General features: G+C 38.0%; 1 protein-coding gene across 12 annotated transcripts in view; it reads right to left on the reverse strand.

Annotated features, from left to right (window-relative positions):
- Window positions 1-22,990, reverse strand: part of KCNH7 (potassium voltage-gated channel subfamily H member 7) — a 471,784-nt gene that overhangs the window by 104,462 nt on the left and 344,332 nt on the right. For all 12 annotated transcript variants that reach the window (XR_011428515.1, XR_011428516.1, XR_011428514.1 and 9 more), the window contains one exon: window positions 20,678-20,892. Coding sequence is in view for 8 of the 12 variants with exons in the window: in XM_070241908.1 (XP_070098009.1) it covers window positions 20,678-20,892 (215 nt within the window). In the remaining 4 variants the exon portion in view is untranslated. The remainder of the gene's footprint in view (window positions 1-20,677; window positions 20,893-22,990) is intronic.

A 22,990-nucleotide genomic window follows, 5' to 3' on the forward strand; every position in this document is an offset into this window, starting at 1 on the left:
TCTTCACAGAAATCAGGAGGGAGGGGAGAGAGGTATTTCACTCTAAATTTAGGTAAGTGGGGATGACTCAATTACTGGAAAATGTTATGTTCCTCTAACAGGAATGGGAACATGAGGATCTATAAGTCTTCTTTTAATTATATGAAAGGTCATTCAATATCTTAAATTTATTGAGAAACTGAATATCAATTACTTGTCTTTTAAAACTAATGCTAATTATTTATTGGCTAAAGGATACCCTTACACACGGATCAAAGGTTTAGTTTTGTGTGATAGGATGATCAGAGCTTGTATTTCTGGTGAAAAGGAAGGCTTATGAACTTTATATATTCTTGTGGGTTCCAAGCAAGCATATTTATTTATGACAGCAATGATCAGTACCCAACGCATAGCTCAAAACTCAACTGAACGAGCAGTTAGCTTTCACAATTCAAGCTTACATCAAGTCGTAATACATATTTTGCTCCCTGTTCAATTTTTATAGATTGGAAATGAAATTTGTGTGTATACTCATAGGATAAATAAGCACCCAAGGGCATTCATCTGAGGGAACTCAAAAGGAAAAAGGATAATTTGGTATGGAGATAAAAAGTGCAAGGTGATAATGGCAACTTTTTGGAGACGAGGAGCTCTGTTCTTGTGTAATTGCTTCTGACTCCCCTTGCCGGGCCATGGCTCAGTCTTAGCCTCATTTTACAGCACCCTCTCCACTATTCCAAATGCTGCTCATCACTCAACGCCCAGAAGAGGTCATCTCTTTTCCATGAAGTTTCTCCTAACCATGCAGATATAACCTTTACCTGAATGAAAATATAGTCTGGCCCATACTTTAGTTAAACACAGCTCTCTAGTATTTACTAATTATGTCATATATTAGAAATAGTCTCCCTACCTAAATTCACCAGGGGAAGTCACTGTTGTATGCTGCTTGTGCACAGCGGGTAGACAGTGCCTTGTGTCATAGATACAGAATAAATGATGTCCCCAAAGGATAGAGAAACTTGAGAAACAACATTAAGGAATTGTGTGTGTGTGTGTGTGTGTTGTGTATGTGTGTGTTGTGAAGACTGTTCCTACTTGTATGATGACTGAAGTATAGACTGGAATCAGATTTCAAGAGCAAAAAAATATATTTTTACCTACCTGGGAATGCCTCTGGAGAGGCCGTCATAGCATCCATACTAATGCCCTTTTTAAAGTTCTATGAATTCCTGACTTTTCATCTTTCTTAGATTGGAAATAAGTGCAGGCTGATCCTCAAGATAGAGAGATGGAATTTATTTTAACTTCTACTTCATGACAATGTCATCTTAGATTTTATTTGAAGGGATTGCAAATGTAGCCCGATATTCTGTGAAGAATGATTTTGCCAAGGAGACTATAATTTCTCAAGGGTTTAACGAAGCTATTTCAAGACCTTAGGAGAGGAAAAAAAAAATTCTAATTGAAGGCAAGTATTAGATTAAGCTATAAAAAATGGAGTTCTGATTAGTTAATATAAGAATTCTGTTTTTTTTTTAAAATCTAGGTTTATTAAAATGCTACTATTTTAAATAGACACCTGTGCTGTATGCGTTTTTCTTAGTTTTCCTGACCAATTACTACATGGAAAATGGTTCAGTCTACAGTAAACATAGGAAGCCCACACATTCATAAATTTATTTTGAATCACAATTAATGTTTCTTCTTCAGGAGAAGCCTGTTTTACAGAGCCCCTAACTCTTTCTGAAGGTGCAGAAAGAGGAATGATGACAGCAATGGTTGTACCTGAGGAGAGCAGAGTGGCAGGAAATGCGGGAGGATACAGATAGAACCAGAAGGCCTGCTTCTTAAAAATATCTTCTCTTTCGACTGCCATCCCTTCACCTCCCTCTGCCATGTTTCCATCAATAAAAGATTCATTTGAGTTAATGAACTTCTCCTTTAAGATGCAAATATATCCTAGTGAGAACAAAACTCCTGGATTTTCATGCAGCTTTTCATATGAAATACTCTAATCAAGTTAGCAACATTCAGAAAACATGGATTTTTATTACAATGAGAAGAACTGAGGGAATTTATTTTTAAACAAACTCTATTTATAATTTTATGTATTACTTTAGAACATTTGGATAATCAGATAGTCATCCATGATACGGAGGGAGAATTATTGAGTTGAATATAGACCAAGTAGAATGGTCTACCTCACAGAACAAGAAGTTACTAGGTTTAAAAATCTCTGTGCTAATGTTTGTGTGCCTTGCACCCTCACTGTCATGCCTCTAGCTGGCTAGCATCCTCTATTTTCTCACCTCCTCCCTGTTTCAAGGTAGGTATTGCCTCCTTTGACAACTCCAGACTAGGTTAAATGCCCCTTCTGTGTTCACAGATTACTCCTTACTCTATAATATAACCTTTATTACACTTTGAGATGGGTTCTGTTAATCTTTGTATCTTTGCCCACTTGACTAGAGGGTAGGGGTGTGTTACCATTGTAACCAGACTTTCTAACACAGTATCCTGTCATAGTAGGCATGCCATACAAATCTGGAGAATGAGAGAATTGTTAGCTATCTTGCCTTGGTCCTAACACTACACATTTAGTTAGTGCCTACAACAAGGAAGATATTATTCCTACTTGAATCCTAATTAGGGATCTAAGACAAAGAAAGATCAGACAATGTAGTCAAGAACATTGGCAGTATTAAGTGAAGGGAGCTGGAAGTTGAATCCAGTGACATTCTCTCATCTCCATTTGGAAGCTAAAGATATCAGAGTCTCAACCTCTTACAGTTCAGCCCAGGCTGGAACTCAGAATGCTAAATGAGTGGACATATGAGGTCCTTATTCCTTCTTACCAAAGAAATATATCAGAAGTTAGAATCTTCTCTTTGAGCGTCAAGAATGTACTGTATGAAATGGCATTTTATTTAGCCTGGTTACAATTGATGAGTGAGCATTATGTTAGGTTCTTTGGGACATATTTTAAGAAGATGTTATAATCCTATTTCTCAAGACAAAGTTACAAAGAGGAAAGAAACTCATTGCACATGCACACATACACACAAATTATCTATCTATCTGTCTGTCTGTCTGTCTCTATCTATCTATCTACCTATCTATCTATTATCTATCTACTGTCTAGCTATCATTTATCCATCTACCAAGAGATAGAAAGCAACATGGAAATAAACTGTTTAGTTGCGTGAGAAAAGACCAAATATCCTTAGAATTTAAGGATGGGAGAGGTCAATGCAAGCTGGGAAAGGCTTCAAATTTACCTGGAGATGCTATGGATCTCAGAAATGGTTAGGATTTGATATTCTGAGAAAAGAATGGCAATTAGAAATTCTAGGGACCACTGTGAACAAATGTTAAGGACTTATAAGCAGGACAATTGGCACTTAAAAGACACTGTATGCCCAGAGCAGACAGTATGTGCTGGTGCAGAGTGAGAATACAAGAGGCAGGAAAGGGGGAAAGCATGCATAGTTAAGAGCGCTTTGGGGAGAGGAAATATTCACATGTCTTCTGTAATGTGTATGTGTGTATATCTGTTTTCTGGGAAGATGAGAATAGTTGATTCCAAAGGATGTGTTAAAGTGAGTCCATGTGAATTCTAGTGCAAAGAAGGAATTAACCCATTAAAACAGAATTTTCTCTCTAAGATAGGGTTGGGAATAACTGTTTCAAACAATGCCAGTACTTTTAAATAGCTACATTAAGCTCACTGGTTGAACCAGAATCAAGGTGTGTAGCAGGTCCCTGAGGTTAAGCATTAAGCCAAAGCAAGAGAAGAGAATGATATTATTGATCTCTGCTGCTTTCCACAGCTACAGAACTTTGGGAAATTGAAAATGTTGCAGAAGCAGGTTCTCTTAACCTTTATAGATTAATCAGGAATCTTTCTTTCCTCTACTGGATAACTACACTAAAATAAATGTTTCCCTGCGAACTTCAAAGTCTATTCTTAATGTTTTTTGGAACACAAACCGAATGTCAAGTGCCAACTGAATGTAATTATATCCCAACTATTAGCAGGTTAATTTCACATGTTGTAACTAAAACTTCCTGGAACTGTTATGAACCAGTAATTGTGTTCCGGGTTTATTCTCAAGAGCTGAATATGGGTAAAGACTCCTATTAATAAGGAATTAACTCTTTATAAGCTATGGAAATAAAAATAGACTGCACAAAAACTAAAGTATATTTCTGGTCTTATAATATCCTCTCAATTTTCACTCTTGAATTTCATAAATTTTAAAATATCTAATTTAATATTCCATATGAGTTGGTAACAGAGATGTGTATGTTAAATACATAGAAAATATTTTTAAAAGTCTTACCTTAAAACCAATCATTTCAAAATTTTACATTATAAGCTCTTGGAATACTGTGAACCAGAGGCCACGCTGGCTAAATCAGGTTATTTTCTTCACTATGAGACATGCATGTCTGTATTTTGCTGTATAGTCTTTTGATATGGATTTCAATTTTACATACGATGAAAGATGGATTCTGCAATGTAGAATTACTGTTCTTGACAACATTTAAGAATCTTATTTTCAGTGATAAAAATAATTTCTGAAGAAACAGAAGTTCATGGTTTTCTCTGTTGCTTTTTTTATGTTCTTGTATATTGTGTCTCTCCTTGACAATTAATATAAATTCTACATTTGAACCTCTTGGTACAAAAGTAGCATCAGATTCTTTTTTCTGAGAATATTTTCAGAACGAATGAGTAATAGCCTAAATTTTAGTGACTGTGCTAAAAAAAAAAAAGTTAAGTTTACTTTCCCGCAAAGTTAATTTTCTGTCTATTCTTGAGGCAGATAGTAGAAAACTTATCTTCAAGAATGTAGCCTGTTTGATTACTTGGTTTTAGCTGGTTATGAAAACTGACTTGTGCCAGCAACTCTGTGCTTCTTGAGCCATGTGTCTTGTGGAGAAGAGGATTGGGACTAGGAGAAGTTGGACCAGGAGGCTGATGGAATTCTGGGACTCTGCAGTTTCGATGGAAAAGAAAGGATACAGGAATTAAAATGGCCCAAGTGGGAGTGCCAAGTGGAAAAACCACTAGACTCCAAGTCCATATTTGGGGATTCTAGTCTCAGGTGCGCAGTTGACAACTTGTGGGACTCTGGATACTTCACTTAACTCAAAATTCTCTGTAAGAATAAGGACTTGATGAGCAGAATCAATTAAGACGTTTAAGTAGTTTTGGTAAGAGAAAGCACAGAATAAATAGTGGAACTAGAGCAAAGTTGAGAGTGCCTGACCCTTTCAGGTTCTTGAAAACATATGCACACACAAATACACACACATACACACTCTCTTAAGAGAAAGCCCATCTATAAAGCCACTTAGAATGAAGCTGGTCTTACTGAATGTGGAGATGGTGTGGAGGTCCCAATGCTTCATCCTGCTTATAGGTACCTACTACTCAAACGAGCACATATTTCAAAACTATTGGAACAATTGCATTGAGAGCTTTATATTTTGTAAAAGAGATTTCCTTGAAAACAGCATCAGAGTATTTCTCTCTATTACGTTCTTTATCACTGTAGCAATAACATGGTGGAGAAACCAGAGAGACTACAACCGTCAGGATGAACCTTAATCTATCCATGTAATATGTGATAATTCTTTCCTTCACAGTTTGATATGCCAGAGAAGATCGTTGCATGGGAATGAAATAGGAACTAAGGAATCTGTGTCTGCTGTTTTCCCTGAACTTAAAAAAAATAGAGTTTGAAGATTCAGGATGGAACAAAACTGCCTCCAAGTTGAGATTCCTTCTACTTCCTTGCACACTGGTCTTTTCCCCTCTCTACCTTACTGATTCTAAAGGAGTAGTTTGGTTTCAAAATGCAGACAAATTTAGGGAAATTTGTGTAAGAAACATATTCAAAAATCTTAAAATGACTAATCAGAAGTCTGAGCTGAGGGTTATTTTAGTTTATTATATAACACAAAATAATTCTAAAATGCAAAATTATGATAAAGATCTCTCTCTTTTTAATATCCAGTAGTTTTAACATTTCTTTAGTTTCCATTCACTTTCAAGTACTAGGTTATGTAGAATGGACAATAATACTTATTCTTTGGGAAACACTTTTAATTTTAAATTAAAACTGAAATTTCATGCTTGCAGTTGACCATTTACTAGAATTAGAGTACTCTGTCTATCAGGATTTATTCATCCATTTCTATGGAAGGATATGTAGGAAAGAGAAATAAGTCCTTCTTCACTGAAAACACAAAGTAGGCTGGTAGGATCTGATGATGGTGGGAAAAACAAAGAGAGGGAATGAGAAGTAATATAGTAGTCAATTTTGGAAGTATTTCAGGTGCCTGCAGGGAGGAAAATTTAGGGGCCTGAAATCACTATTTTCCAATACCAAGTCATGAATAATGGATATTGCTATGGGCATAATTTACAAATGACAGCTTATCATCGGAAACAGGATTGTACAGCTCATCTGAAGGCTGCCAGTCAACCAAGAAACAGCCCTAGAATGTTTCTATTACATTCTGTTTTTCTTTTGACTTACTTCACTCAATTTCACCTGTTGTTGTTGCTGTGACCTGAAAAGTAAGATTGTATTTCTAATAATGGCATGGGGATTCGTCAGCTTGATTCTTCACTTCAAATGTGAGAGGGATCACCAGGCACCAGAGACTAGACCTGGCTGCAGACCATTTTGAATATTTTCTGCCACATCGGAAAAGGAGGACTGAGAGACCAACAGGACATAGAGGAGCTGAGGAAGTATGGAAAACAGCATGGTTACGTGACCTGGTTATCCTGGTTCACCTCTCGCCACAGGCTACCTCATCTCTGTCTCTACCATTAAAGTGATATCATTAGTACCACCAACCTAAGGACATCGGGACAAGATACAGAAAAAGAAGGTTCTCCATTCTTGACTCGATGGCTACTAAAATACGGCATAAGGTCAGCTTTAACTATGGTACTCTCAGAAGAAAGACAGACACTTTTTTAATTCTCTTCTCCATGACCCTGTGTCCTACAGTATTCCCATTTCTACTTAAGTGATTCTAAAGGAGTAGGCTTCAAAATACAGATGTACTTGTCACAGATATATTTAAAACGGAAAAGGAAATATAGATGATATTTAAAACAGAGAAGGAAATATGGATGGTATTTTCTCCAGCTCATCTAAGCTGAGTTTATATTTGGCACATGGTTAGACGAGAAATTTAAGTGGACTTCACGAAAACAAGGAGGGAAAATGTACTTCCTGTTAGGTACTACCTCCTTCCCACCACTGTTACTTCAGGCCTATCCCAACCTTTTTCCTTTTAAAAGTTTTCAAATTTCTAACCCATCCGTGTTTGAGTTGAGCATACGGTGCTCTCAGTTACCTGTGAAAAAGCATTTGTCTAGGTCAGTATTTCCTAAAGCATCTTTTCTCAAATATGAGTTCTTCAGAATATCAATAGGTGTTATACATAAACAAATTGATAATTAAAAATGGGTTTTATCACCAAAAAAATTTCAAAGCTTATTGAGTAAGGTGAAGTTTTATAGATTTCTTTAATTCAGGACTTCTCAGAATTTTTTCTTTTTGCTGAGGAAGACTAGCCCTGAGCTAACATCTATTCCGATCTTTCTCCACTTATATGTGGGTTACCGCCCCAGCATGGCTGATGAGTGGTGTAGGTCCACATCCAGGATCCCAACCTGTGAACCCAGGCTGCCCAAGTGGAGCATGCTGGACTTGACCGTGGGGCTGGCCCCAAGGACTTCTCAGAACTTTCAGTGTACTTATTTGCCATGTTAATTTCTGGGGGCAGGAGAAGGTATTATTTGACTAAGAAAATTTTCTTCTAGGCAACATCTGTGAGACCAGTGTCCTGAAGAAGATACTTTGGAGCACTCCAGCCTAGGCAAACTCTCTCTCTTTTTTTTTTTTTTTTTTTTTGAGGAAGATTAGCCCTGAGCTAACTGCTGCCAATCCTCCTCTTTCTTTCTGAGGAAGACTGGCCCTGAGCTAACATCTGTGCCCATCTTCCTCTACTTTATATGTGGGACGCCTGCCACAGCATGGCTTGCCAAGCGGTGCTATGTCTGCACCCTACATCCGAACTGGAGAACCCCGGGCCGCCAAAGCAGAAAGTGTGAACTTAACTGCTGTGCTACCGGGTTGGCCCCAGGCAAACTCTCTTAAATGGAGATTGTTTCTTAGAGGATTTGCACAGTAGTTCCATATGGCAGTACCTCTCCCTGGACTCAGTAGCTTCCCCATGAAAGTAAGCCTATTTCTCCAATGTGAATTGTATAAATAAGAATTAACGTCTTTTTTTTTAAATAAAAATATTGTAATTAAAACATCCTAAGAATATATAACTGAACCAATGATCTCATTAAGAAATCTACAAAAAGAGCTACAATCTACAATAACAAAGAAGAAACAAAACCTAAGTCTCTACGAGGTTCTCTTTCCAGCTTTCTTACCTGCACTATGAGAGGGCTGGGCTACATCCGTGTTTCCCAAATTTTCCTGTTCTTAAAAATATGGCAGTAGAGGTTGCAAACGGAATGGGGCTTGTTAAAAATTCAGAATCCTCAGGTTCCATTGAAACGTTTTGAATTTCCAGGGGGTGGGAGGACAATGAGAGAGAGAGAAGTGTTCCAGATGATTCCTTTGATCAGGAAGTTAAAAAAAAAAAAAAGCTAGAAGAGGGGCTGGCTCTGTGATGCAGTGGTTAAGTTGGACGCTCTCCACTTTGGTGGGCTTGGTTTGGTGCCCCAGCATGGACATACACCACTCGCCAGTGGTCATGCTGGGGCAGCTACCCACATACAAAATAGAGGAAGATTGGAACAGATGTTAGCTCAGGGTGAATCTTCCTCAGCAAAAACAAAAACAAAACAAAAAACAAAAACCAAAAACCCTGAGGAAGATCATATTTAAGGGTCTTTTGAATTTTAAAATTTTATGAAGATTAACTGATTTTTAAAATATTACTGTTTTATTGAAGTCATAATAGTTTATAATATTGTAAAATTTCTGTTGTACATTATCAGTCACCACATATATGTGCCCCTTTACCACTTATGCCCACCCCCAAACCCCTTCCCCTTCGTAACCACCAATCTGGTTTTCTTTGTCCATGTGTTTGGAAGATTAACTGCTTTTTAATAACTTCTTTTGCAGTAACTGAGTTTTAGAGGATTATCTAACGACATATTTTCCATTATAAATGTGATTGGCGCAATACAGAGAAGTAGAACTAGAAGCAAAAATACATTACCCACAATTCTACCACCCAGGTAACCAATGGGATCTTTTATTGTATTTTATTTTATTTTCTTATTTGGGATTTCCTTCTAAGTAAGATGCCACGGTTGAATTCACTTCCTAACACAAGAAATGGTTCACAACCACTTAACATTACAAGACCTTGGGTTGCTTGGGATGTGACAATGCCATGTCTTCTCTGGAATTTCTATATCTGATAAAAATCCTTTACCTAATTCCAATCCTGTGGAACATGAACAATTTGCTGCTTCTGTCCACCCTCATTGGGCAACCCATATTGACCTGTGTTTGCCCCCATCCCTAGGCAATGAGGGCAAATGAGCAAAGGAACTCCTTGCAGTGCTTCCCTTCTGGCCCTGGGTCTGACTTTAACCCCAGGCTCACGCTACCTGAGCAGATAAACACTGAACTATGTTGGCAACAGATAATCTGCAATCTCATGTGTTCCGGTTGCCATAGCAACCAGGCTATTGGTATGTGCACTAAATTATTTTTACCTGTTTTTTCTAACCACTTGTATTTTACTTCTTTACTTCACGCATCTATTTTCAACCTGGTTTCTTTGGCAGACAAAACTTTTAAAGGAGATTTTTTTTCTCCTTTCATTTTAAAATGTGTGATGAATGTACAAAACCAAACAGGTGATTTTTAAAAACAGTTACCCAGAAATGCTTGTCCTATAAGCTATGGCTCTTAGTCAGTGGCTACTAGGGTTTCATATTGGTGTTATTACTTCATCATGTAAAGTATGGAGAAGTATGTTGAACTAATTAAGATGTTTTAAATTGAAGTAAAACTTTAATTTAGAGTATGTCAGCAAGTGATGATCAATTTTCACATGCATATAGTATTTAGTGAAAACAGATAGAAAGTTAATTTGCTGCTTTTTTTTTTTTTTTTTGGTGAGGAAGATTGGCCCTAAACTGTTATCTGTTGCCAATCTTCCTCTTTCTGCTTGAGCAAGATTGTCCCTGGGCTAACATCTGTGCCAATCTTCTATTTGTATGTGGGATGCTGCCACAGCATGGCTTGATAAGCAGTGTGTAGGTCCATGCCCAGGATCTGAACCCATGAATCCCAGGCAGCTGAATTGGAGCACATGAACTTAATCACTATGCCACTGGGCCGGCCCCAAATTGTTGCTTTTTTAAATTACACCCACACGCTTCCCTTTTCAAAATAGTGAACATCCTTACTTAACATTTAATATATATATGTAGCATACAGCATGCTTGCAGTAGTCAATTGTTACTTAAATGTCTATAGTTACTTTTTATCTTTTCCTCATCATTGAATAGATTACAGAATAAATTTATTTGCCCATAGACTACTAGAAAACATAATCCAGGATCTCAAAGATCAAAGCTTTGTATTCAATCAAAGGCCCTTGAAAGCAAGGACTTTGACATACATTGTTGCATCACCTTTTCACATAACACTTTGACTTAATGTTTAATAAGCACTCACAAATATTGAGTCCACAACTATCCCAATAAATGTGCTTTACTGTTACTTGCAGCATCCATATATATTGGTTTTCATTTCAATTTGCATGTGTAGACACAGACTAAATCCAGAATATGGGGAAAACATTGGATGGGATTTCTGTTTTACCGAACCAAATTTGCTGGTATTCTATAAATAACAGTAAGATAATGGATGCAAAACTAATGTCATATTAAATTGGAAGTGTTCAGAGGCAATTTTGGATTCCTGCATTACATTTCAAATTTAATTTGGAATTTCGTGATTATTACTATTTCTGGCAGTTCAAGATGATCTGTACAGTTTTATTGAGGTTTGCATGATATTTATATTAGTTTAGGCAAGAAATGAAGTTTAGGAAAACATTTAAATCATATTGTAGAAGTATTGTGAATTTTGATTTCTGTAATTTCAAGAGTGAACAATCAATAAGGTTTTATAAAAATAACCATTGAAAAATAGATCCCTTAATTAAGTGTAATTTTTAATTCATGACTGTGATATTGTGATTTATAATAAGAAATACATATTTGGTTTTTGTCCCTGTTCCTGGGACAGAGCTCTTAAAGCCTTGATTTATTAATTTCCTAAGGGATAAGAGCAATAAAGGTATTTTTTGTTATGTTAAGGAGGTGACTTTTGGAAAGGCCCTAGGTCACCTAAGGATGGAAGCTGGTCAACAGAGGAACCAACCACGGGATTAGAGAGTTGGAACTTTTAGTCTCATCCCCCAACTTCAACTTCTGGGGACAGGAGACGTGTTGGAAGTTGTAGTGATTGCTGATGGCCAATGAATTCCTCAAGCACGCCCATGTAATGAAGCCTGCATCAAAACCCAAAAGGCAGGGTTGGGGAGCTCCTGGGTAGGTGAACATGTGGAGATGCTGGGAGAGGGCATGGCATTTCTGCACCCCTCACCCCATACTTCGCCCTATGCATCTCTCCCATCTGGCTGTTCTTGAGTTATAGCTTTTTATAATAAACTGGCAAACATAAGTAAATGCTTCTCTGAGTTCTATGAGCCACTCTAGCAAATCAATCAAACCCAGGGAGGAAGTTGTAGGAGCCTCCAATTTATGGCCAGCCTGTCAGAAGCACAGGTGACAACCGGGACTTGTGATTGGTGTCTGAAGTGGGGGGCAGTCTTGTGAAATTGAGCTCTTAATTTGTGAAATCTCATGCTATCTCTGGTAGATAGTGTCAAAATTAATTGAATTGTAGGACACCCAGCAGGTGTCAGAATCTGAATTGGAGTCCGAATTATAATGACATTACTACTGAAAATTATTGCTACACATAAAACCACTTTTAATTTGTAGTTGTGTCTGGAAGATACTTTTTAATACTGCCATTGAAGAAAGTTTAGGACTAAGTTTACCCAATTCGAGGGAAACTAAAGAAAGTGTTAAGAAAGTTTTTACTATTAAGCCTGAGATACGTAATTTTTTAGCTTTATTGAAGTGTAATTGATATACGAAAATTGCACACATTTATAATTTTAAACATTAGCTAATAAAATGAAATCAACACTATCTCTCCATTATAAATCAGTCTTCATTTCTAAAGAAATACTGAATTACAAATATTGTTTTGGATCTCTGTCAAAGCAAGTATAAACTGAAAGCCTTGGAATCACATGAAGAAATGATGTGCGTGTTTACAATGGACAAAGTTCAGCAGAAAATAGAAAGCCGTAATATTTGAGCTCTTCTTTATGTCAGTAACAGGAGTAGAATTTTGCTTTTCCTGCAACTGAGTGGCATGCCACTAACAAAAAACAAAATCCCTCCAGCCCAGTCTAAAGTTAGTTACAAAGATGAGATATAAACTTAAACAAAAGATAAGGCTGAAATGAAGCTCCCTTGTTAAGGATGTTTTTTTCAACTTTTGAAGAGTTTTGGAGAAAATCTACCACATTCTTTTCCCTATTTCTGTAGACTCACTTTTTTGATAAGTTACTACTAAGCTTTCAGATTAAGACTTCTGGCTGTACGGCCAAATGTTACAAGGATATCCAAATGCCATGCTGACTTTTGAGTAGATTTAGGAGACCAACAGGAAAACAAAACAGAATCATGGAAAGGGTGTACTAGGGAGATTAAGAATTTTCACTTTTGGATCTTCGACAAAGGAGCTGAGGGCCTACAATGGAGAAAAGAAAGTCTTTTCAACAAATGGTGCTGGGAAAACTGGAAAGCCACATGTAAAAGAATGAAAATTGACCATTCTTTTTCACCATTCACCAAAATAAACGCAAAATGGATCAAAGACCTAAAGGTGAGACCTGAAACCATAAGGCTTCTAGAAGAAAACGTAGGCAGTACACTCTTTGACATCAGTATTAAAAGGATCTTTTCAGACACCATGCCTTCTCAGAGAAGGGAAACAATAGAAAGAATAAACAAATGGGACTTCATCAGACTAAAGAGCTTCTTCAGGGCAAATGAAAACAGGACTGAAACAAAAAAACAACCCACTAACTGGGAAAAAACATTTGCAAGTCACATATCAGACAAAGGCTTAATATCCATAATATATAAAGAACACTCACAACTCAACAACAAAAAATCAAACAACCCAATCAAAAAATGGGCTGGAGACATGAACAGACATTTCTCCAAAGAAGATATACGGATGGCCAATAGGCAAGTGAAAAGATGCTCATCATCGCTGATCATCAGGGAAATGCAAATCAAAACTACACTAAGATATCACCCATTAGAATGACAAAAATATCTAAAACTAGTAGTAACAAATGTTGGAGAGGTTGTGGAGAAAAAGGAACCCTCATACACTGCTGGTGGGAATGCAAACTGGTGCAGCCACTATGGAAAACAGTATGGAGATCCTCAAAAAATTAAAAATAGAACTACCATACGATCCAGCCATCCCACTACTGGGTATCTATCCAAAGAGCTTGAAGTCAGCAATCCCAAAAGTCCTATGCACCCCAATGTTCATTGTAGCATTATTTACAATAGCCAAGACGTGGAAGCAACCTAAGTGCCCATCAACAGACGAATGGATAAAGAAGACGTGGTACATATATACAATGGAATACTACTCAGCTGCAAAACAGAACAAAATCATTCCATTTGCAATAACATGGATGGACCTTGAGGGAATTATGTTAAGTGAAATAAGCCAGCTAGAGAAGGATAATCTGTGTATGACTCTACTCATATGAGGAATTTAAAAATGTGGACTAAGGACAGTTTAGTGGATAGCAGGGGAAAGCTGGGGTGGGAGGTGGGCACAAAGGGTGAAGCGGTGCACCTACAACACGAATGACAAACATTAATGTAAAACTGAAATTTCACAAGATTGTAACCTACCATTAACTCAATTAAAAAAAAAAAGAATTTCACTTTTGGGACCTGGACCAGTGGTGTAGTGGTTAAGTTCGTGCACTCAGCTTTGGTGGCCCAGGGTTTGCAAGTTCCCAGGCATGGACCTACACACAACTCATCAAGCCATGCCGTGGTGGCATCCAACATACAAAATAGAGGACGATTGGCACAGATGTTAGCTCAGGGACAATCTTCCTCACCAAAAAAAAAAAAAAAAAAAGAGAGAGAATTTCACTTTTGGAGTCCAATGACTTCAGTTTGAAGGTTACTTCCACTATTTCCTATGTGGCCTGGGCAAGTTGCTTCCTTCTTCTAAGCTTGATTCCTCCTCTATGAAATGGATATGATAATAATAGTACCAACTCATAGGACTGTTACGTGGATTAAAACTGATAATCCATTAAACCCTTTAGCATGTAGCCTGGCACACAGTGAATGCTCAACTTACTGTGTCAATTGTAAATTCACAATTGTAAATTGTAAAATTGTAAATTGTAAAAAATGTCAGCTATTAGTAGATCTATCCTAATTCTATTTTTATGCCAATAATATACTTCAAAGAATCCTAAATAATGGGAATCTATTCTGGCTTTAAAGTTCTTTGTAGATTTCAAGATTCTATGACAAATATCTTTCTTATGACCTGAGTCTCTGTGATTACTCCTAAAACTAATTTTCTTGAGAACTCTCCTTAGTGAAACTATAGGAAAACTATACTTGTGGACTAGTAGTAAATCCCTTTCCCAACATCTCTTCTCCAGATTAAAATCTTCTGATTCATTTAAGTCCCTTCCTATATCTTATTATCTGATGATCACGATATGGGTTTCTGTTAAACTCACCAAAACGTTCCTCTTTAGTAACAAAGTAATAAGTTGTATTTGACCAGTACTTAAGCTAAAGGAACTCAAACTACCTTTAGTTTCCTAATATGATCTTGTAGCATTTATTACATTAGCACTTGTAAATCCTATTATTATATATTGTTGTATTGTGTTTCTCCAAGTAGTTTATAACCTCTTGAGTACTGGTACTAGGTTCTATACTTCTGAGTCTCTAGCTCCTACCCAGCACATAATGAGCATTCAATAAGTGTGTATGTGTGTGTGTGAGATGCTGTTAGTCTGAATGCCTATCTTCATCTTTACAATGAGCCACTGTTGTTTTGTTCTTCCTTACAGCCTCTCCTCCCCACTGCGTTTTTCGGATGTAGTCATCAGTCAAAGGGCTACACTTCTTCCACCCTTAGGATGAGCACAGGACTCAAGTTGGCCAATCAGAGTCCACTTTCTTGGGAATGATATGGACACTGGAGGAGAGAAAGCTCTTCTCATCAGATGACCGACTGTGAGCACTATGTGAGACGTAAGGGTCAAAGGGTCTTGCTTCAATCAGATGTGCGGGGAAGTCACTACAGAAGAAAGCATGGCTGAGAGAGGGAGAGAGTGTCATCAGCTGTTCAAACAACGAATGCAGCTATGGCCCAAAGCAGATCTGCCCCTGCACTTCTCAGTTATGTGACTCAATAAACTGCCCCTCCTCCTTTCATTTTTTGCTTAAGGTGGCTCCAGCTGGGTTTCTGTTACTTGCATTCTGTTACAGCATTGGCTGATACAGTCTCACATGACTTGCCAATAAAGACCTGGAATCCACAGTGCCATCTTCTTAAACCCTCTGATATTCTTATGCATATCTAGGGAGAGTGATCTAATACAAAATTTGTAAAAATTGAACATGACAAAATAATACATTTTATCCTAAAAATTAGCATAACGTTTGAACTAGAACTAGCCTTAGGGATAATGAAATCATACAAGGGTGCAAAAGTTTGGTTTACTTTTATTTAAAAGGGGACAGATACAGTCAAGAATTTGATTTTCAACTGAGAGCCACAATTGTATGGTAAAAGCAGATCTTTGCTCTCCACCCACCCAACTTTTCTTCCAGTTCATTGTTTTCTCTCCACCACTCCAGTGGAATTTTGTAGGAATTAGTCAACCAGGGCCCTGCCTCCCCAAAGTGGACCCTACTACATATCAGCTGTACCAGCTGGACTGTACTTAAGGAAAAAATAAATCCACACCTTCTGAGAGTGGATTTCCTCCAGTGAGTAGAGAAGGTCAGATGGAATACGGCATAAAGAATTGATGCACCCCAGAAACTGTCAGACCAGCCAAAAAAAGGAGTCTCTGGACCTAAAACAGCAAGAATCAGATATTGCCGAAGGGGAGAATTTGGAAGGCAAGCATTTTCTTTGGGGATTTCTGACCCACAAGTTTACTCTTGATTAATTCTCCCAATACCTTCAGTGGTCCATTAGTGAATCTTTGACGGTCCTTCCTATGTGCTGTGTGTTATGCTAGGCACTAGTGATACAGACACCTCATGGTTCATTCATTCATCGGTACTCACAATTCTCCAAGTGTACCCCACTCCAGATTCTAATTCCTAGCCAGAAACTTCTTAAATTTCAAAACTCATCTAAGAGTCTATGTTCCCTATCTACTGCCCCAAACTGCCAATGTAGGTCATGTTTCCTCTCTAGGCACCCTCTGCACTCTGAGTTTACCTGTAGTGTAATATTTCAGACTGCATGTAATGCCCACGTACTGTATTGTCTGTCTCTCTCACTTCTTGAAGGCAGAAATTCCAACAACCTAGCCCTGTACATACTAGCTCTCAATAAATGCTTGTTGAATGAAGAAACAAATACATGAAGGAATAAATGAATAAAAATATGGCTCCTATTCTGAAGAAGCTCACTCTAGCTGGGAAGGATAATAATTAATTGGCTAATTAGTGATTAGCTAATGTAATAATAGATAATATCTAAATGGTAAGAGAGCATAGCATGAGCAGTGATTAATTGTTCCTTTCATTTATGACTTTTTTTCTTGATGTTTGGTCTATTATTCATGCTCAGAGGAGTGTTTAAAACTCCCTGTTGAATGATATATGAACCAAACCCAGATATCTTTTGAAGAAAGGATTACCATACAAATCTATAAAGGGAATAAAATAAATAAGAACATTAGATAAAGAAAATGCTGCTGGCTGCCTACAGCAAAGACATTGAGAGTACCTTGACAAGGAGAATTTCCACACAGGCCTAACAAAGGGAATAATAAAGTCTTTGGGTTATTATCAAGTTATTTTTTGTGGAGGGAACAAGTGTGCTATATGTTATGAATATGGGAATTCCAGAGATAGCTATGATCAGGAAACTAAATGACCATGAAATGAGAAAATAGTGATAGGGTCACCCTGCTTGCAAGCTCTTAAACAAAATTTCCAGAGGCTATGTCTGTGGGAGGAATTTCTCAATATTTGACCTCTACTTTGTTTGGTCTGACATGTGGACTATTAGAAGGTTTGTTACTAAGAGCTAAAGGGGGCACTAAAAAGAAGATAGAGCATGCCTGATCCTCTGCTTTCTAGTTTCCCATCTCAGACTTTTTCCAGTCCCTCATCATTTCTGGCCAGAACTATAGCTACTTGTGCTCTATCTGTCTCCAGAATCTCCTTCCTATCACTGTATCTTTCACATGGTAAAAACAAAGGAGGCTGGCCTGGTGGCGCAGTGCCTAAGTTTGTCATGTTCTACTTCTGAGGCCTGGGGTTTGTGGGTTTGGATCGCAGGCATGGACATACACCACTCATCAAGCCATGCTGTGGTGCTGTCCCACATACAAAATAGAGGAAGGTGGGAATAAGATGTTAGCTCAGGGCCACTCTTTTTCAAGAAAAAAACTCTTTATAAAACAAGATTCAATTCTAATCTTCTATCACTTTAAAAAGGTTTTTAGCCTGCATCGTATTTCTCTGATTGGGGTACTTTGGAGATTGTTGGGGGGGAGTACTCCATAATTTGGGTGAAGCAGGAGAAGCTATAGAAAAACTCTAGGGCCTTTCTGTGGGCCTCAGATCCCCTCAGTGCTAAGTAGTTTAAAACATTTTTTAAAATGTTAAAATAAATATTGCAACATTATGGATCTAAACACAAAAGCCACAGGGATTTTAAAGAGAAAGCATGAGATCTTAAAAGAATGCCAAGCTTTTGATGGAAGCTGTTGGATTTTACTCAGACCCCCAAGGCACTTATGGGAAAAAGGTAGTGAAGAACCATCTAGAGGGGAAAGTTCTAGCAGTTCCCCAACCTGTAACAAGCCCCTGCCCAGCCTAGCCTCTCCCTGGGCCAGGGAAACACTTGTTCTCAGAAGACACAGTGACCTTTGTGCCTCCACGACTTTGTTATTGTTGTTTTCCTCTTCCTGGGATTCTCACCCCTTTCCTTGTCCATTTGACCAGCCTTCCTTCCTTCTGTCCTTCCTTCCTTTCTTTCCTCCCTCTTTCCCTTCCTTCCTTCCTTCCTCCCTACCTTCCTTCCTTCCTTCCTTCCTTCTTTCCTCCCTCCCTCCCTGACTCCCTCCCTCCCTCCCTTCCTCACTCCCTTCCTTCTGTAAAGATTTCATGAACTGCACTCTGCCAGGTCCTCTACTAGGCCCCGGAAGTGTAGGATAAAAGGATCTTGCAGAGGTGGCGAGGAGGGCAGGGGGAAGTCATGCGAGAACACTAATAAACACAATATTGGCTGACGTTGCTCGTTGTGTACCTGACACTGTGATGAAGAATTTCCACTCATTCTATTTAATTCTTATATCAATCCTGAGAAATAAATTTTGTCATCACTAAAACTTGCCTCAATGTCACATAATAAATGGCAGTGGTCTGCATGGCACGGAATAAATGACTTAGCCAGAATTAAAACACAAGTTCATGTGACTCTGGGTTATGCTCTTCAACTTACTACCCAGTTTGATAAGTAAGCTTTTAGGTCCAGCTTAAATGTCCCATCCCATCTCTTTTCCTTCTCGGAAAATTCTTACCTTAAAGCATAATTACTTTCCCTCTAATCTGTGTTCCTGTATTCTTTATTAATATTATATCAGTATAGCGATTTGTATATCTGTTTCCTCTCAGCAGGCTCAGAAGGTCTCCAGAGCAGGTGCCACCTCTGATCACATGTGTATCACCCTCTCTTGGCACAGTGGACCTACTGAGTGTGGCAGGACAGGGTGGGCCCTGTGGTGGATCAAGGGCATGAGAGCCTTGCAAAGTTCACACTTGACTGCCTGCAGGCCATAAGGTATATTTTGTTTGGCATAAAAAAGCATTTTGGTTGAGTTTGCGAACTCCTAGAAATTAAGAGTTTGCCTTAAATTCTGCATTTTCAGCTTCTTTTTAAAACTAGAAGATTCGGAAACATTGGTCAAGCATCTGATGCCTACTTTATCGCTTATGCTACTGGCACGGCCTGGACCATAATATTTGCCACCAGTCTTTCGTGCAATTTCTAAAATCTCTTAATTTCTCTATACCCATATGATGGTTACTGTCTACTAATAATAGAATTTTTATGGTAAAAACAATTACAAGTAAAATTCAAAATTATCAAAATGGTGCCAGTACAACATGAATAACAGTAGACTATTCATTTACCACCGTTAAGCCTAGTTTACTAAGCATAAGTTAGGGAAAACCAAATGCCATCATTAACACAGAAAGTCTCATCACTATACTACATACCTATCAAAATATACATTAGAGCAGTATGTATAATTTCTCATTTCAAATAAATAGAGACTACTTACATCTATTTACAACTGACTCACGGTCTTTACAAGGTTATTTCAGCTCACACACAAGAGCTTATTTACAAATTACTATAGCGTTGTTATAATACTGATTATAATTACAGAAAAACTTAGTTCAAAAGCTTCAATGCTTGGGATACACATCGGGGTCAAATTTATCTTTATATCATGACAGTTTATGAAAAGATTTGCTGATCAAATATACTGAGTAAATTGTTTGTAAAAAAACCTATTCACTTGACACAAATTTTAGAATCATGAATTCCCAACAATGTAAGTGCATTGTAAGCAAAAGCTAGGTAATGCTTAGGTTGGTATTTTGATATAATAAGTACAAATCATTTTTATCTATTCTTTAAAGCAGGACTCCTGCTAGACAGAACCTGTTTACCCTAGTTCAACTTGCGATATTTATTTGAAAACAATAAGATATTGTTCCTAGGAAACACCTTGTTTTGCTCTGACTTTTCATCATCCCAGACAGCTCAACTGACTTATATCTGACTCTACTTAGTAGAATAAGTGCAAAAAAGGAGGATACAGCTAAGACTAAACCCCAATTAGTCAACTAAAGTTTCAATAGACACATCCATTATATTAAAAAGCCACACATTAGGAACGCAAGAGTTGGCAGCAAAACAATAAATATCCCAGCATGATGAATAGCAGGTTAACCACCTCTGCAACAAAGGGAACTATACCAAGTTAGTCCATTTTTGCTTAGTCTTGTAGTAGACCAGATCACAATCTATAATTTTATTTGCCTGTTGCATTAGAAGGTTACGCAACATTTCAAGAAATTGGAGTGCAAATAAATAGCTTACCTCTCTTGATAGTCATTCATAGGAAAAAGAATGTGTTTATGATGCAGAAAAGAACCTTCAAAACCATTGAAATTGATCGCAAAATCATGTCCTACCTGGGTAACTTTCTCTGTCACATTGTGTGTTCGATCTTTGACCTTGGGGGCAATAATGGTTTTATCGGAAGAAGGAGGGGATGTATTCTTTTTTTCAGTTTTAACATCTGAAAAATTCAGCGTGAGCTGCGGAATCTTGTTTATGGTGCTGTATTTGTTGAGGTTTGAATCCGATGTGGATCCCAGGAGGCTTGACTTGATATGATTAAAAGGTCCTAAAAAAATTGGAAAGTATTTGTGAAAGCAGTATCAGAAGAAACAGAAGAAGAAAGAGATGGTCCTGGATGACCTGCTAGGGATCCATGACCAAAATGACCCCAATTCAGGTGTGACTAAATGCAGCCTGCTGATACCTGACACAGGGTTTAGGGTCACCATCTACCACATGGAGTGGCATGGAAGTATCTCATGATAAGAAGCGGTCCTAGGTATGCACCCAGAGAGCAGATGGCAGCTTTAGCTATTAATCAGCTTCTTTCATTAAAGATTGGAATAGAAGAAATGACTCCACTCCCTATTATTGGTCAAATACTACTTTCAAAGTTTCTCATGAATTTCTTTTTATAATTCAGGAGTTATTCAATGAAAGACTTGCCTATGGTTAAAATCATGTTGGCCATGAAGTTTCTGAATGGGCTGTCTACCCTGTTCCAATTTGTATTACCTCCCTCTCTGTGCCATGACAAGTGAAAAGTCAGCTGGGTTCTTCATATGCTTCTGTTGCCTTTACAAGATGCTTCACAGAGCTTCTAGAAGAGTTAAGTCCAGATACAGGAATTTCAGGTAAGGCTGAGAAGGGCAAATGTCATTTTCTTTCCTTTCCTTTTTTTGCGGACTCTAATGAAAATTCTAGGATTTTGTGGGGAGTTTTTAAGTCTTTCCTTCCTTTTCTTTTTTTCTTTCATTTAGATTTAGGACTGACCACTTTTTAAGAAAAAATAAAAACCATACCAGAAGAATACTTTGGCAAACATAACTTATAATTGAAGTGACCTTAGCTAGGTAACAGGATGTGTCTGGAGTTGGTAGTACCTGGTTATTAGAAGCCCACAACTTATTCATTTTACAGCTGGCAATGTGTATCCTTGGACCGTCCTTGGTCACGTCCCACATTCCTTTCCTGCAAAGACAATTGGGGAGGTGCCAGGACTCCAGGCCCCCTTGTTGAGGAAGAGTACCCTGACCAGCTCCATCCTCTTTTGAAATGACTTATTGTCTGCTGCTTATAAAGAGTCAGGAAATGTTCTAAAGAGTTTCTTGTACAATGGGTAATGTTACTTATACCATTATGTAGGTCTTAAAAATTAGCATAAGGAAGAATTTTGTGAAAATCCCCAGCCTAAGTGTTACACAGCCATTAACTTTCTGCCTTAGAGAGTGCTTAAAACATACAGACTGCATGAATGAACTTGCTGGTCAGCGCATTTTGCCTTATGCTCTTTTTTGCCTGTTCAGAATGAAATTAACACATTTAAGGCATCAAAATGTACTTTACACATCAAGCAAGGTATAAACACTTGAAAGTTAAATTTATAGACTGTATATTTTGTACCACAACAATCAATAAACTCAGGTCAAATATAGTGCTGAAAAGAATATCCATCAGTTCATAGTTACCTTGGAGAAAAATCACACTGTATTTATTTTATAAAAGTTTATATTTGCTTATTATAAAAGTTTGAAGTGGTTTTAGGAGAATTTTCACCTATTTAACAAACTGTTTCTTTATTTCTTTTTTTTTGAGGAAGATTAGCCCTGAGCTAACATCTGCCTCCAATTCTCCTCTTTTTGCTGAGGAAGACTGGCCCTGAGTTAACATCCGCGCCCATCTTCCTCTACTTTACATGTCGGGCAACTGCCACAGCATAGCTTGACAAGTGGTGTGCAGGTCTCCACCTGGGATCCCAACCAGTGAACGCTGGGCCACTGAAGTAGAACATGAGAACTTAACCGCTGTGCCACCGGGCAGCCCCAACACTGCTTCTTGAGTTGCATTTCTGTTTCTTCTCTGAGTTTTATCCATGATGATGATCAAGTCCATCTAGGTGAAGAATGTCACTGAGCTCTCTGGGCATTTGTTGCTCAGTATGTTCTTACTTGCATATAGATTCTCACTCTTTTCTATCTATATGACAAGGATAGAAATAAGAGCCAAGGGGCTGGCCCGGTGGCACAGCGGTTAAGTTCGCATGTTCTGCTCAGCAGCCCAGGGTTCGCTGGTTCGGATCCCAGGTGCAGACATGGCACCGCTTGGCACGCCATGCTGTGGTAGGCCTCCCACATATAAAGTAGAGGAAGATGGGCATGGATGTT

Source organism: Equus caballus, chromosome 18, assembly GCF_041296265.1.
Source record: "Equus caballus isolate H_3958 breed thoroughbred chromosome 18, TB-T2T, whole genome shotgun sequence".
Lineage (NCBI taxonomy): Eukaryota > Metazoa > Chordata > Mammalia > Perissodactyla > Equidae > Equus > Equus caballus.